Source organism: Panthera uncia, chromosome A2 (assembly GCF_023721935.1).
Source record: "Panthera uncia isolate 11264 chromosome A2, Puncia_PCG_1.0, whole genome shotgun sequence".
NCBI classification, from domain to species: Eukaryota; Metazoa; Chordata; class Mammalia; order Carnivora; family Felidae; genus Panthera; species Panthera uncia.
In genome coordinates this window covers 120790570-120806984 of record NC_064816.1, presented here as the reverse complement: position 1 = coordinate 120806984, position 16415 = coordinate 120790570, and the positions used below count along the sequence as shown (strand labels likewise).

At 36.8% G+C, this 16415-nt stretch overlaps 1 protein-coding gene across 1 annotated transcript in view; it reads left to right on the top strand.

The window, feature by feature from the left end:
* TBX20 (T-box transcription factor 20) overlaps positions 1 to 15519 on the top strand; it is a 59350-nt gene extending 43831 nt beyond the window's left edge. The window contains exons 7-8 of the mRNA XM_049641690.1: positions 10306 to 10418; positions 12112 to 15519. Of these exons, the coding sequence (XP_049497647.1) occupies positions 10306 to 10418; positions 12112 to 12452 (454 nt within the window). The 3' untranslated portion in view covers positions 12453 to 15519. The remainder of the gene's footprint in view (positions 1 to 10305; positions 10419 to 12111) is intronic.
* The last annotated feature ends 896 nt before the right edge of the window (positions 15520 to 16415 follow it).

Below are 16415 nucleotides of genomic sequence, written 5' to 3'. Positions count from 1 at the left end.
AGCATTACAAGACACTCGTAGCTTGTGATATCTAAATCACTTAACCCATTAGGTGAGTCATCCCTTATTTTTCAGGGTACAGAAAGGACTATTTTAGAAGTCCTTGCAATAGGGCTTCTAGGCCTAAACAGGTTCTTTGCACTTTTCATTCTGCTAGAAACAGGGATTAGATATAAAGAATGGGGGCTGTCTACTCTTTGTAACATCTTCGAAGAGATGGCCCTGATATTGCACCACTGTTTTCAATCACTTAAAAGGCAATAATTCAATTATGGCACCCTTTATATAAGACCTGCCATTGCTTTCATTCACTTCCAGGCCTGACACAAGTAAATCACTTCGATAAAATCCTTTTTTCTTCTCCCTCCTAGAGATGAAAATAAGTAATGATACTAGTGATCTACCAAGGACAAAGTGAATATAATGTTCTTCTTATAGAAAAGCAAGGTGTTTTATAAGGCAGTGACTCATTATGTTATTTGGGAAATGATTTATCAGGTTGTGTATGTGAAAGATGTTTAAGTGATTTTATGCAAGGATATTTTTAGAGAAACAAATACTGCATTTTGTTTTTGAATTTAAATGCTTGGATAGAACAGCTTATATGCATAGGATGGGGAGAGGAATATACCTCAGAGATATACCATCCATAATGGGCCTATTGATGGCCATTCCTTTTAACTACACAAAGAGAAAATGTTTTCTAGGGTATTTGAAGCAAGTTCCTTGGTGAAAATAACCACCTATGTTCATTTTAAATATTAACTGTATGACACATGGCTCAGACTAAAAGGACATCAGCTTGAATGTATGTTATAGTTTTAATTTTAAGGATTGCTAAGCTTACTTGACTATTTTCTTAATGGCCCAGGTTACCCCAAAAGACAGTAACTCTCTAATATTGTAGTAAAATAAGTCCTCGAGTAAGTGACATCTGCTGTTAAGGTTGTGGGGGTCCAACGTTACCAGAGTGTGGACATATAAAAGTTAAAATATGTGACAGTTGGGAAATTGGTTAATTAGGGTCCCTGTCCTGCCAAATTATCCTTTTCTATTAACTTCTGCATTTAATATATTTACTGGTGCCTCTTAGTACATGATAAACTATTTTCATTTCAACAAGTCTAACTCAGAGGATTAAACAGGTCTGTACAAGAGATTTTTAAAAATAGGTTACACTTTTAAACAAGCGATATGGACTCACTTAAGCTTAACATTTTACCTTTTATGATAGGTATAATTTTATAGAAGAACTTCAGATAGGGGCGCCGGGGTGGCTCAGTGGGTTAAGCATCCGACATCGGCTCAGGTCATGATCTCACGGTTTGTGGGTTTGAGCTCCACGTCGGGCTGTGTGCTGACAGCTCAGAGCCTGAAACCTGTTTCAGATTCTGTGTCTTCCTCTCTCTCTGTTCCTCCCCTGGTTGCACTCTGTCTCTCAAAAATAAATAAAACATTAATTTTTTTTTTTAAATACTGCAAATAACACTCTAGTCAAGTTCTCTGCTGACTTTAATATTCTGTCAACAAGAAGAATCCTCTAATTTGGATCTCATTGCTCTGAATTAAGATGATTCAGATGGGTAGATAAATTGGAGAAAAATATAATCTAAGAAAATAAAATATTTTACCTGCTTTAGGTATACTTTTATAGGTTACTACGTACCTCCTATGTGCCAGACACCGTTTTGGCCGGTGCAAATACCTTATCATATTTAATCCCCATAGTTACCATTCTTAGCACTAGTCCCTGCTTTATTCTTCCATAGCACTATTATCATTATCTAATGTGCTTCATATTTTTCTTAATGTCTCTCTCTCTCTCTCCTCTTGAGCCTCCTTCCCTGTTAGGGATTTTTATGTTTGCTTACTGCTATAGAATAGTGCCTTGTTCATAATAAGTACTCGATAAATATTTTTTGGCTGAATTAGTGGCCCTGTAAGGCTAGTATTCTTCTCAATTTACAGATGAAGAGAGGTTAAGGAAGTAACAAAACTAGAATGTAAAAATAGTTCTAGGTGGTCCACCTACTCATCTCTCCATTCATCCATTTGATAAATGATTTTAAAGCCCATGACATTTCCAATATACTACTCTCTACCTTCAGTGCATTTACTATATTAAAAAATCAGCATGTTAATGACAATTTTTATCAATTCATTATAGTAAATTTACCAAGTATTGATGTTAGTTCGGCAGTTCTTTTTGTTCATTGGCAGGGTAGTATTTTCATGATATTTTTATAATTTCTATTAATTTTGAGTAAACAATACATAGGCCCAAAGTTCAAATGGTACAGAGGAGTATATGGCAAAAAGCATCCATCACATACCACTCTTCTGTTCCTGAACTTGTGTGCCCATTGGAGTCACTTGGGGAGCTTTGACAATTACTATAGTCTGGGTCCCACCCCAAGAGATTGTGGTTTACTTAGTCTGTGTGTGTGGCCTGGGATTTGGAATTTTCAGAAGATCCCCTGGGGGGACTTTGCTTCAGGTAAAGTAGCAAGTATACTCTCTTGCCTTAAATAAGAAACACATGAAATATATGAAACATTTTTTATGACATTGGACATTAGGCAACAAAAGACAGTAATCCCCAAGGGATGGGAATTAAATGAGGTAAGCCCTCTGATGGCACCAGCTTTATAGTCTAAGAGAGTATCTAGGTCATGGCACAAGGATGGAGAATACAGGCAGAGCTTGGCAGATTTCCTGAGGTTAGCAGTAGGAGCTTAGAGTCTGATAAGACTAAAACATTGAGAATCCACAGGATAGATTATAGGATAGGAGAACTGCAGAGATCTTCAGGGGATCCCTTGAGATCCCTCTTGAGTGTTCAGCTGAGATCTGATTAGCATATGCATCTGAGGAAACTACCAGAGGCTGGGAGTAGAAAATCTGAAAAGGCACTGTTGGTGGGAATGCAAACTAGTGCAGCCACTCTGGAAAACAGTGTAGGGGTTCATCAAAAAAAATTAAAAAATAGAACTTCATCAAAAAAAATTAAAAAATAGAACTTCATCAAAAAAAATTAAAAAATAGAACTACCCTACAACTAGGAATTTACCCAAGGGATACAGGAGTGCTGATTCATAGGGGCACATGTACCCCAATGTTTATAGCAGCACTATCAACAATAAATAGCCAGCACTATAAATAGCCAATTTATAAAAGAGCCTAAATGTCCATCAACTGATGAATGGATAAAGAAGATGTGGTTTATATATACAATAGAATACTACCTGGAAATGAGAAAGAATGAAATCATGCCATTTGTGGCAACATGGATGGAACTGGAGTAGTATTATGCTGAGTGAAATAAGTCAGTCAGAGAGGACAGATATTATATGTTTTCATTCATATGTGAATCTTGAGAAACTTAACAGAAGACCATGAGAGAAGAGAAGGGGAAAAAGATAGTTACAGAGAGGGAGGGAGGGAGGCAAACCACAGGAGATTCTTAAATACAGAGAGAGAACAAACTGAGGGTGAACGGGGTGGGAGTGGGGGGATAGGGAAAATGGGTGATGGGCATTGAGGAGGGCACTTGTTGGGATGAGCACTGGGTGTTGTATGTAAGCCAATTTGACAATAAATTATATTAAAAAGAAAAAAGAAAATACTTGAAAAGATTAGAGGAAACACTGCCTAGTATTTATACAAGGGTGGGAATAGCATCTAACGGGTGGACTAGAAAACCTTGTGATTTGCAGGGCATTTGATAGAATTCTCAGAAAGGTTTTGCGTCAGTAGTGAGGAAAATTTAATCCTAGACTAAACAGTGTTCCAGTCTTCCCTCAGATATCTTGAAAGCAAGACCCAAAAGGATCAAATTATTTCCGAGTAACTTAATTATATTCCAGAACAAAACTCAGTAATATTTATAGAAATACAAAAACACCCAGCACCCAACAAGATAAAATTCATAGTCTGGCATCCAATAAAAAATTATCAGAAATGCAAAGAAATATGCAAGGAAAATATGACCAATAATGTGGTTATAAATTTATCAGTTGAAAATAAAACTGACACAAATATTATAATTACTAGACAAAGACATTAAAACAATTATTATAACTATTTTATATATTCAAAAAACTAAATACAGACATGGAAGGTGTCCAAGAGATTCAAATCAAAACTCTAAAGATGAAAACTACAATGTATCTAATGTATAAAATGTATTAATCCCACTGGATGGGATTAATGACAGAGTAGACATTGCAGATGAAAAGACTGGTAAATTTGAAGACACAGCAATAGAAACAATCCAAAATTAAACTTAGAGAACAAAGAGAAACTTTTAAAAATGAAGTGCATTTTCTAATATATGCATAATTGGAGTCCCTGAAAGGTAGATGGGAGTTGAGGGATAGGAGAAGAATTATGTTTAAGAAATAATAACCAGAATGTTTCCAAGTTTAATGAGAATTTAATGACAACTGGAAACACCATCCAAAGAAGCCCAACAAACTCAATCTCAAAAACTTGAAGAAATAACATGAGGGAGGGCACATCATAATCACATTGCTCAGAAGTGTGATGAAGAGATAAAAATTGAAAGCAAGCCAGGGAATTAAAGACATATTACATTAAAGACATATTACATTAAACATAAGGTGAGAGTAGATTTCTTGTCAGACAACAAAGTAAATGAGATGGTAGAGCACCATTTTTGACGTATGTGTCAACCTAGAATTTTACACTCTGCAAAAATAACTTAAAAAAAAAAAAGAATAAAATGAAGACATTTTTCAGGTATACAAAACCTGAAAGAATTCACCATCATCAAACTGTACTACAGATATGTTAAAAGAAGTTCTTCAGGTAAAAGGAAGATTAGGTGTCAATCTGGATCAATACAGAGAAATGAAGAGCAGTGGGAATGGTAGCTATAAGGATAAGTAGATCAATTTTTCCCATATTATTTACATCTCTTAAAAGATAACTGTTTAAATTAACCATAATAATATAATGTAGGATTTATGTAAAAGTAAAAGGTTTGACAAGAATGGCACAAAAGATGGAGAAATGGAAATATATTATTGTAAGTCTTACAGTGTACTTCAAGTTGCCTAGAAGGTTGTAGTAAAAAATATTTACTATAAGTACTAAATCAACCACTAAAATAACAAAAGTAAGTTATAGCTAATAAACCAACAAAGGAGATGAAATGAAATAATAAGAAACAACCTAAAAGAAGGCAAAAAAAAAAAAAAAGGAAACGGTAAATAGCATATGAGAAGGTAGGATGCAAATAGGTGATAAAGATGATAGACTTCAACCTAAACATATTTATAATCACATTAAATATAAATGCACTAAATACCTCAATTAAAAGGGAGAGATTATCAGTTTGGATTAAAAAGCAAAATCCAAATATATGCTGCCATATAAAAAATGTGCTTTATATATAAAGACACAAGTTGAAAGTAAAGCAATGGAAAGAATATACCTATATTAACACCAATCAAAAGAAAACTGGAGTGACTACATCAGTATCACAGATTTCAGAGCAAAGAATTTACCGTGGATAAATTAGATCATTTCATACTGATGTAGGCATACCACATTTTATTGCATGTCACTTTATTGTGATTTGTGAATACTGCATTTTTTGCAAGTTGAAGATTCAAGACTTCAGTGGAGGAAGTAATTGCTAATGTGGTGGAAATAGCAAGAGGACTAGATTTAGAAGTGGAGCCTGAGGATATGACTGAATTGCTGCAATCTCATGATAAAACTTTAACAGATGAGAGGTGCTTCTTATGAATGATCAGAGAAAGTGGTTTCTTGAAATGGAATTTACTTCTGCTGAAGATGCTGTGAAGATTGTTAAAATGACAACAAAGGATTCAGAATATTATAAACTTAGTTGATAGAGCATCAGTAAGGGTTTGAGAGTATTGATTCCAATTTTGAAATAAATTCCACCATGGGTAAAATGCTATCAAATAGCATCACATGCTACAGAGAAATCATTTGTGAAAGGAGGAGTCAATCTATGTGGCAAACTTCACTGTTGCCTTATTTTAAGAAATTGTCATAATCATGCCAACCTTTAGCAACCACCACCCTGAAAAGCAAAAAGATTGGCTTGCTGAAAGCTCAGATGATGGTTAGCATTTTTAAAAAATGAAATATTTTTTAGTTAAGGTATATATATTATTTTCTTTAGACATAATGCTATTGCACACTTGATAGACTACAGTGTAGTGTAAACATAACTTTTATATGCACTAGGAAACCAAAAAATTCATTTGACTTTATTGCAGTATTTGCCTTATTGTGGGTGTTCTGGAACTGAGTCTACAGTATCTCTGAGGTACGCCTGTAAAGGTTTTAATTCATGGGAAAAACATGCAATCCTACATATTTATGTGCCTAGGAGATCTTCAAAGTGTTGTACATGAAGTAAAACTGATAGAATTGTAAGGAGAAATAGAATAATACACAATTATAGTTGTAGATTTCACTGCCCCTCTTTCAAAAACTGGTAGAATGAGTAGACAGAAAATGAGTAAAGATATAGAAGATTTGAGCAATTTTGTTAACCACCTTCACCCAAGTGACATTTATAAAATGCTCCATTCTCTATCAGCAGAATATACTTTCTTTTCAAGTGCACACAGAGCATTTACTAAGATAGGCCATACTCTGTGCCACAAAAAGAGGGTCCCGATAAATTTAAAGGCATTCAAGTCACCATACAAAGTATGTTCTCTGACCACAATGGAATTTTATTAGAAAGCAATAGCAGAAAGATAACTAGAAGATTCCCAAACATTTAGAAACTAAATAACATATGTCTAAATAACCCAAGGATCATGGGAGATACCAAAAAGGAAATTAGAAAATATCTTGAGCTGGGCCTCCTGGGTGGCTCAGTTGGTTAAGTGTTTGAGTTGGGCTCAGGTCATGATCTCGCACCTTGGGAGTTTGAGCTGCACGTTGTGCATGCTCTGTGCTGACAGCTTAGAGCCTAGAGCCTGCTTCAAATTCTGTGTCTCCCTCTCTCTCTCTCTCTCTCTCTCTGCCTGCCCTCCCCACATCCCTACTCAGGCTTTCTCTCTCACTCTCTAAAATAAATAAACATATTTTAAAAATTAAAAAAAAAAAAAAGAAAATGTCTTGAAATGAATGAAAATGAAAATACAGCCCACAAAACCTTGTAGGATGCTGCTAAAACAGGAAATTTATAGGCTACATTCCCACTTTAGAAGTGAACAAAGGTCTCAAATCAATGACTTCAGCTTCCATCTCAAGGAACTAGGGAAAGAAGAGCAAATTGAACCCAAAGTAAGTGGAAGACAGGAAATAATAAATATCAGAGTAGAAATAAGTGAAATAGAAAACAGGAAAACAATAGAGAAAATCAGTGAGACCAAAAGCAAAGAAGATTAATAAAACTGATGATCCTGGAGCCAAACTGATTAGGAAACAAAGGGAGAAAACACAAATTACCATTGTCAGGAATAAGAGGAGTAACATCACTACAGATTCTACAGATACCAGAAGGAGGGATAAAAAAGCAATATTATGAACACTTATAAGTTCAATAATTTAGATGAGATGGACAAATTCTTTGAAGACAAAAACTACCAAAACTCATTCAAGAAGAAACAGATAATCTGATGGTTTTGAATTTGCAACTAAAAATATTTCTGCAAAGAAAAAAAGAGATGTGAAAGCATATGTCCTTTTTAAAAAAAAGTACGCATGAATATGGGTAGCAGCTTCATGTGTAACGGTCAGTGATTGGAAACAAGGCAAATATAGATCAAAAGGTGAATAGGTAAACTATAGTATACACTATGGCTTGGAAAACAGAATGCTACTCAGAATAAGAATGAACCATTGATATATGCTCCAAAATGACGAATCTCAAAGTAATTATGTTGAGTGGAAAGAAGCCAGATAAAAAAAGAAACATGAGATATGATTTCATTTTATATGATTTTAGAAAATGCAAACTAATCTGTAGGGACAGAAGTCATATTAGTGGTTTCCTTGGCAAAACTTGTTGGGATGGGGACCAGGGAGCATGAGGGGCATGAGGAAACTTTTGTAGGTGTTAGGTAGTTTATCTTACTTGTAGTAGTGGTATCATGGTCACATCAGCCCGAAGTGGTCAAATTGTACACTTTAAATATGTGCTACTTGTTGTATATTAGTTATACCTCAATGTAATTTTTCTTTTTTAAGAGCTCCACGTGTCTCAAATGGATCTGTGACAAGTTTGAAAATCAAGACAAAGTTGGGAATCATTGCTCCAGTCCCTCAGGTCCCTGGTTCCACCCTACAGAGACAACCTATTCTAGGCAGTTTCCTGTTCTGAAACTGGATCATTCTGGAAATATTATTTCCATATATTATGTATATATAGGCATATGCAAACATATATATTCCCTGTTTTAAATTCACAAATGGTGGGGCGCCTGGGTGGCTCAGTCAATGAAGCATCCAACTCTTAACTTAGGCTCAGGTCATGATCTCATGGTTCATGGGTTTGAGCCCCACATTGGGGTCCATGCTGGCAGTGTGGAGCCTGCTTGGGATTCTCTCTCACTCTCTTTGTCCCTCCCCTGCTCATGCATGCTCTCTCTCACTGATTCTCTCTCAAAATAAATAAATAAACTTAAAAAAAAATTAAATTCACAAATGGTAGCATACTTTATACATTTTTTCTGTAGTTAACTTTTTCACTTACTATATCTTGGAGTTCATTCCATTGCAATAAATATGGAATGGTTTCACTTTTTAAAATATCTGTATGTGAATCTATTGGGTATAGATCCCAGTCATTGTGACTGCCTGAGGTTGGTACTATATGCTTATTTTAAAACTTTTTGGAAACAAAGATGTAACTGGATAGTTGCTAGAATTAACTTTTCTTTTAGGCTTGCTTTTAAATCCTCATTTGCAAGCTACATAATCTGACAAAACGCTTTCATGAAACTCTGAGTATAGAAGTTTTTTAGAAGGCCAAATTCACTATAAGTCAATATTTTTTTTAGCAGTCAAGTCTGTATATCTATGTGAAATGTTGACAAGTACTACATTTTGAAAGTTATTATGACATTCTATTCGCTTTCCTTGTCCCCTCAATGTGAAATTTGGTGTTTGATTTGTTCTTAATTCAACACAATTTCTTCAATTTTCTAATTCTTCTTTTGTCCTTTGATAGTTAATGCAGTGTTGGTCTTTAGGCTACAGCTATTCTGGAGTTGTATACTGTGTAAGCTACCTGTTATGAACTTCCATTTCCGGCGAAAAATTCTTTGGCTAAATTCTTTTTTTATTTAAAAATTTTTTTAATGTTTATTTATTTTTGAGAGAGAGAGAGAGAGACAGAGCATGAGCAGGGGAGGGGCAAAGAGAGAGGGAGCCCTAGAGTCTGAAGCAGGCTCCAGGCTCTGAGCTGTTAGAGCCCAACATGACGCTCGAACTCATGAACTGCTAGATCATGACCTGAGCTGAAGTCAATGCTCAACCGACTGAGCCACCCAGGAGCCCCTCTTTGGCTAAATTCTTGCTGACTTTTTTTTTTTTTTTAACAGCAGCAAGTGCAGCAAGTCAAATGGGTCAATACCAAAATAATTCTTGCTTTTAAAATTAATTGCATTCTTTAGTTGATAGACTATGTTTCAACAGGAAGACTACTTTCAAAGTCAATGGACCAATTTACTTGGGGGCCTCAATTTCCTAATGGCCATTTTATGTGTCCTTCACAGGTTTTCTATAATTTTCCATCTTAAAGAAACAGGAATCTCAAATAGTCCATTATCCAAACTACCCATATTGTCATATAATCTGTGTATTTACTGGATTTATTAGTGAGTATTGAGTCTTTTCGTGACTAGTGATATTCTGAACTTCTGGCCAGCATTTCATCAGATGTTAATTAAGTGCAGTTCATATCAGTTGAGTATTTGCTTTATATTCATTAGCCGATGAAGTCAGAGATTCATTGCAACTCCTCATTTTTCATTCATTAAACTCTACATTCCTATAGTCTGGTGTCATAGGTTCTTGTTCACCTCTTTGTCCTTCATCTTATAGAATTTCAGGGGATTGTTCCTATCCTATGCAGTTATGGTTGCTTGTATTTATATGCCTGATGTCATGTTTCCAAGCAGTCTACAGTGGCACAAACACACATGTTTTGAATGTCGTCTTTCTTGAAGCGGGGGGTCTTTTGGCTGAGAAGATAGTTTTACTGACTAGTAAATTATCTTTAAGACCCGTCTCCATCTCTGAATACTTTTTAGTTAATTTAGGATCTGTTATTCTCTAACCTAGGGAAAGTGTGGAGAGCCTGATCCAAAAGCATTCCTATGCCCGCTCACCCATCCGTACCTATGGAGGAGAAGATGATGTGCTGGGGGATGAGGTTCAGACAACACAGAATCGAGGTAAGACAGCTTCCGGGCTACGTAAGAGCAAGAGCACCCAGAATGAGGAAGAGGCAGGTAGGTGATGAGACTCCTAGTCCTCAGCGTGCAGTCTGCCCCAAAAGTATTTCAGGAGTCTCTTGAGGAAAGGGCAGCCCTGGAGCCTGATTTTCATACAGGTCATTATTTTGCCTCTGAGTCTTTTTGTTCGTTTGTTTAATTTTTTTAATGTTTATTTATTTTTGAGAGAGACAGACAGAGTGTGAGCGGGGGAGGGGCAGACAGCGAGGGAGACACAGCATCTGAAGCAGGCTCCAGGCTCTGAGCTGTCAACACAGAGCCGGACGCGGGGCTCGAACTCAAGAACTGCGAGATCAGGACCTGAGCCAAAGTCAGACGCTTAACCGTCTGAGCCACCCAGGGGCCCCTGCCTCTGAGGCTTAAGTGATTGTTCTGCCTGATGGTTTCCTGTGGTTTGTTTTCTAGTGAAAGGACACCCAGCCTCTGAGTCAGGGCTCAGGAGTTATTTGTCTGTGATCTACCACCAAAGAGCTATTAGACTTTGGGGGCAATCCTTTAGTCTTACTGAACCTCAATTTTATCATCCGAAAATCAGGGACTATATCTGTTCCACTTATAAGAGGTTCCAGGAATATCTTATTAGGACCAATGACTAAAATGGAAAACCCTTTTAAAAAGAAAATGTTCCTAGCGAAGGGCATTATGTAGAGGCAGTGGCCCCAGTGGTGACAGTAGGGGAGTACTGAAAAGTTCCTCTGTCCCAAAGACTCACAGAGGAGCCGTCTGCATCTGGGAGTCCAGAGAAGAGTAACCAGACGGTGCTTCACGCTGAGCATAGGGATGTTTGTGTGAGGAGAGAGCCCTTTGTCATATTTTTATGTCCTTTCTATGGAATAGCGTAAGCTGTCAAAACATAGGACATCTCTTATAACTAAATCCAAATGAACTACTGGTAATTATACAGCTGGCAAATCCAGCGTCAACTTTTGTTTAAATTTGTGGATGCTGTGATGTAGGAAAAATTATTCTTGCAACTAGAAAAAGAAGCTAGAAAAAGAAAAACATTCTTGTGGGTTTTCACAAGGCCTTTAGAAACCAAGTAGCTTTGTTGAGTCTCGTATGTCCAGCCTTCTTTATAGGGATGCTATAGAGTTTAGGACAGGTACCAGCTATTTGTAGCTCCTTTTGTTTTTTAAAAATTTTTTTAGTTTATTTTGAGAGAGAGAGAGTCAAAGAGAAAAGGAGAGAGAGAATCCCAAGCAGGTTCCACGCTGTCAGTGCAGAGCCCAACGTGGGGCTTGATGTCACAAACTGTGAGATCATGACCTGAGCCCAAATCAAGAGTTAGACACTTAACCAATTGAGCCACCCAGGTACCCTCTGAGCTCCTTTAAAGGGAATCCAGTTATTCCTTTCAGGCAGAATACTTGTATTTTGACCATTCTCCAGGAGCATACAGGCCATCTAATGAGTTAAGTCTTTTTCTATTTAGTAAATTCTCTCTTCCTTATAGTATAAATGGTATCTTCTTATCTGGAAAGGTAGTTCTGACTCATGGTTGACGTGTTTATCTTTTTAAATTGCAGATCTATTATATATTCTAAAAAAATAAATCAATCTGCACAGATAATGTAATTCTTGATTTGCACACTGAAATAGAGTTTCTAGTCTGATGAGTGGTTTTTTGTTTCAGGGTCGGCCTTTACGACATCTGATAATTTGTCCCTCAGCTCCTGGGTCTCTTCTTCTTCCACTTTTCCTGGATTTCAGCATCCCCAGTCCCTTGCTGCTCTCGGCACCAGCACAGCATCCATAGCGACACCCATTCCTCACCCTATACAGGGCTCTTTGCCACCGTACAGCCGACTTGGGGTGCCTCTGACCCCGTCGGCCATTGCCGGCTCCATGCAGGGGAGCGGCCCGACATTCCCCTCCTTCCACATGCCCCGGTATCATCACTACTTTCAGCAGGGGCCTTATGCTGCTATCCAAGGACTGCGCCATTCCTCCGCGGTGATGACACCATTTGTATGACTCTTCTAAACCTAGGAGAATCCAGATCCAGAATGTGCAAATGGGTATGAAATGTGGGAGAGGGTGGGGTGGGTGGGATGTGGGGTGTGGAGCAGGGGCTCTCCAGGAGACATGGGACCTATTAAAGAGGAGAGCTGGACTCACAATAAAGCCTACTGCTGAGGGAATGCACCACAGACCAGGACTCATGTGTAGCTCCGAGAAAGCTCTTGGGTTCAAGAGAGAATCAGTGTCAAGTTCTTAGCCAGCCTAAGTCCTACAACCAATAGGATACTAACTTACCCAGAAAATTGAATAACACAAGGCAGAGGAATCTGAAGGTGCATTATACCTAGCAGTTAAAAATGCTGTGTCATCACAGTAATGTATAAAATCAATGTGTAGAGGTTATCTTTCTGCTTTCCACAGGTTTAAAGAATTTTCAAAGAGGCAATATGTATAACATACCGACCATAATGCATAATGACTAACTTAAGTCCATTTCTCTCTGAGGAAAATGAGAGCCAACAGAGAAATATTTGTAGTGCTGAAGCTTAAGCATGTTTAGTTTTCCTTTGTATTAGTCTGCTGGGTAAAGGGCTGAGATAATGCTAACACATCCTATTTTGTGGATGAATAGATGGTAATGACCTTACAAAGCTCTTTTTGTAACACTGAAGGGCCAGTATCTGACAAACTCTTTCTCAGTCTTGTCTTTTTCTTCCTAATTCTCTTTCTTGCAATGACTTGCCATTTACATAGAAAAAACCTATATACAATTTTGAAGCAAGAGGCTCTATGTGTTACATTACACAATTGAGGTTATATTTTTCTGGGCTGCATTCTAAGTGCACTGCTGACTCATTCACTGGGGAACACTTCTAAAGCCTCTACATGATGACACGGGAGGCTTTCTCTCAATCTGCAGTACCAAGATGGTTGCCCTGTCCTGAAAGGAATTTCTCTGCCATGGGTACCAAAGGCCCCTTTAGTTTTACTTCAGCTTTGGGAGACCTTATGGATGGTAAAACGCACCGGGCCAAATTCTCATTTTTGGTAAATCTGCTTTGTTATTAGATTAGCTGTTACCACCGATTGACAAAGATTTATGAATGACCATTCTGAATGCCCGTATAACCACCACTTAACCTATGTTCATGAAGCATTATGAGTCATACAAATGATTTGTCCTTCTTTCTTACTGTTCTGTTCAGTGACTCCGTTATCATTTTCCTAGTCCATTATATGAAATTGTATGTCAACTCAATGACTCTCTGACTGAAACACTGGCAGTGTTTATAAGTCAATCCAAAGTATTTATTCACTTTGAGTTCTTATTGTTTTCTTAAACCTTCCTTTAATGTTTAATAATTAACTATATTTTAATTATATATAATCTCTATATTTAGGGGGCAATATGTATCTAAGCATTTGAAGTCAGGGTAGTATTTGGCATTTTGCAACTTTAATAAAGTTTATAGTCCTTCAACTTTATAATGCTTTCTAGCTGTAAGATATAACCTGTCTTCTTTAGAAAACTCTCCACAACTCTATTTTATCCTAATTAAATTTTGTATCTACTTTGTTCTGACTGCAAAAGTATTAAATCTGTTAAAAGAGATGGGAAATATCACTGCTGAGAGTAGAGAGGGGGGTAAATGCAATATACTTATCAGAGTGCATGGGGTTTTATTTAGTTATTTTGTTAGGCTTTTCCATATCAAATGCCTTTCTTGGGCATTTCTAGTCTATGAAACAAGGCATAATGGCATAGCCTGTCTATGTGATGCCATTGTTGTTGGACTTTGCAATTGTTTTTCTCCACTGTGTCCCGTAGTTTGCTTATGGAGAAGCATGGACTGTGCTCCCCAAGCATCTCAAAGTCCTATGGCAGACACTGTAGGCTAATTTCTAACTTCTTGCATGTTATGCTATATAGTATCCACAGGTAGTTTGTTTTCAAACACAGCACAGATGTGCGTTTATTTAAAAAAAAAAAAAAACAGCTATAAGTAATGTTTAAGTATCCATAGAGCTTAGGATAGGGATTTGATACTTAATAGTTGGCCTGCTGCCAGTGCTCCATTTAATACACAGTACTGCTGCTTAAAGCAGGAATAACAAAACTAGATGCTATTTAACATGATGCTACTCGATATTCTGGTAAATTACTGGTCTACTACAGTGAATCTGTATCTGAGTTTTCTTTTCAATGAGAATGAAAGCATCATTTTAATACTATTTAGACATTTTTCCCAACTGACATATCTTAAAGTAGGTTTGTTTTTGTAATATGGCTTTACTTCAGTATTTCCTGACTTCATAACTTTATTTTGTAATTATGCAATATAAAACTAAAAATAAGTAGTGTGCTTAGAGAAAAGCAAAGACTGAGATACCAAAGCATGCTTTTGGGAAATAACACCTGAAATTCTAAATTGGAATTTTTTTTTAAAGTATTTGGCATTATTTGAAAGAGGAAGAAAAAGCACAAGTGACATGGAACTTAACCTGTGATCAAAGTCACTCTAACCGTGAGAACCAAGGGTAGAAATTTACCCCAACCCCAGGGTCTTTCTAAACTATTCTGGTTGCTGATTCTTACTGAACTCCTCAGGTATTTAAGATTTTAAAGTCTAATTCTACCAAAAGTAATTGCAAGAACTAGATAGTTAGTGGGAAAGCCAATGGAATAATTAAGAGCATGAGTTGCAGACTATTTGGAATAAATGTAGGGTCCCCCCTGCCCCCACCAGGTATATCACAGTATCAAAAAGCATGACTAATGTGCAGTGCTGCTACAAAGAGGCCCTTCCGGAACTGCTTTGTCTAACCTGAAGGAATTAATTTATAACTCCGTAGGTTCTGCGTATGTGATTTGTTTTTAGAACACTTATCAATAATGCTGAGTAAGTTCAATTATTTCTTTTACTTAACAAGTCTTCCCCCTCCTTTGCCGACCCTTAGCGGTATGTAAGTAAAATCTCTCCATCTTGTATCTAACATATCACAAATTATTAGGTTATAAGGTCTGCATTAATGAATTTAGGTTGCACCGCTGGTTTGAGTTTATGACGAAGGTTTGTTGTTATTCCTAGCAGGTGGGCACAGAATGGGAGATATTAAGAAGATATTGAGAAAAACCCTGTGTCGGGCTATACTATAGAAGTTACGTTAACTTCTGGGGTATTCCAAGGTCTCCCCCCTCCCTCACTCTCATCCACATCTCTGTCACTGTGCTTCTCTAGCCACAACATCTCCTGCCCCCCCCCCCATGCAAAAAAAATAAAAAGGACACCCTCCAAAAGGCCAAGAAAAAGTATTTTTAGAAGAAAAGATCACCATTCCCATACCTATGAATTTTTCAGAGAGATGTTGGGATATTTAATCCATTTCTGAATTTCATGTTAGCTTTTCAGGCGTCTTGCTTATATTTAAGCTGAACCATATTGAGAAAAATGAGCTTCAAGAAGGACTTTACCACTCCATTAAATATGCAGTCAAGCTTAGCCATGACTCAGCAACTAAAGTTCAAAAAATTCAGTTATGTAATGTGCCAGGGTCACATACTGCAAGGAAAACAATATTTTTACTCAATCTTCCATTGACTAAGTAAGGAAACTGTTTTTGTTATTAAACATGTATGGAATTGATAATTATTAGAAACAAAACAATATTATACTGTAAATCTAGACTGGAAAGAAATAAAGCACTGGATAGAAAGATTTTCAGCTGGCTCCTTTAGGCAGCTTGGGTGGAGGATGGATTTTACATGTTTTTATATTATTTCAGAATGCAAGGATTTTATTTTAAACAGGCAAAGAGAAGGTTACAAATTCTTAAATGTTTAGAAAACCATAAAATAATTTCTTCACTGCTATTCCATGCCAGTTATAAAATATTCTAATACTTATCTTTCTTTGGCATGCTTAAATATGCAAAGTTTCATTTATAAATATTGATAGGCAAATAATCCATAAGTAT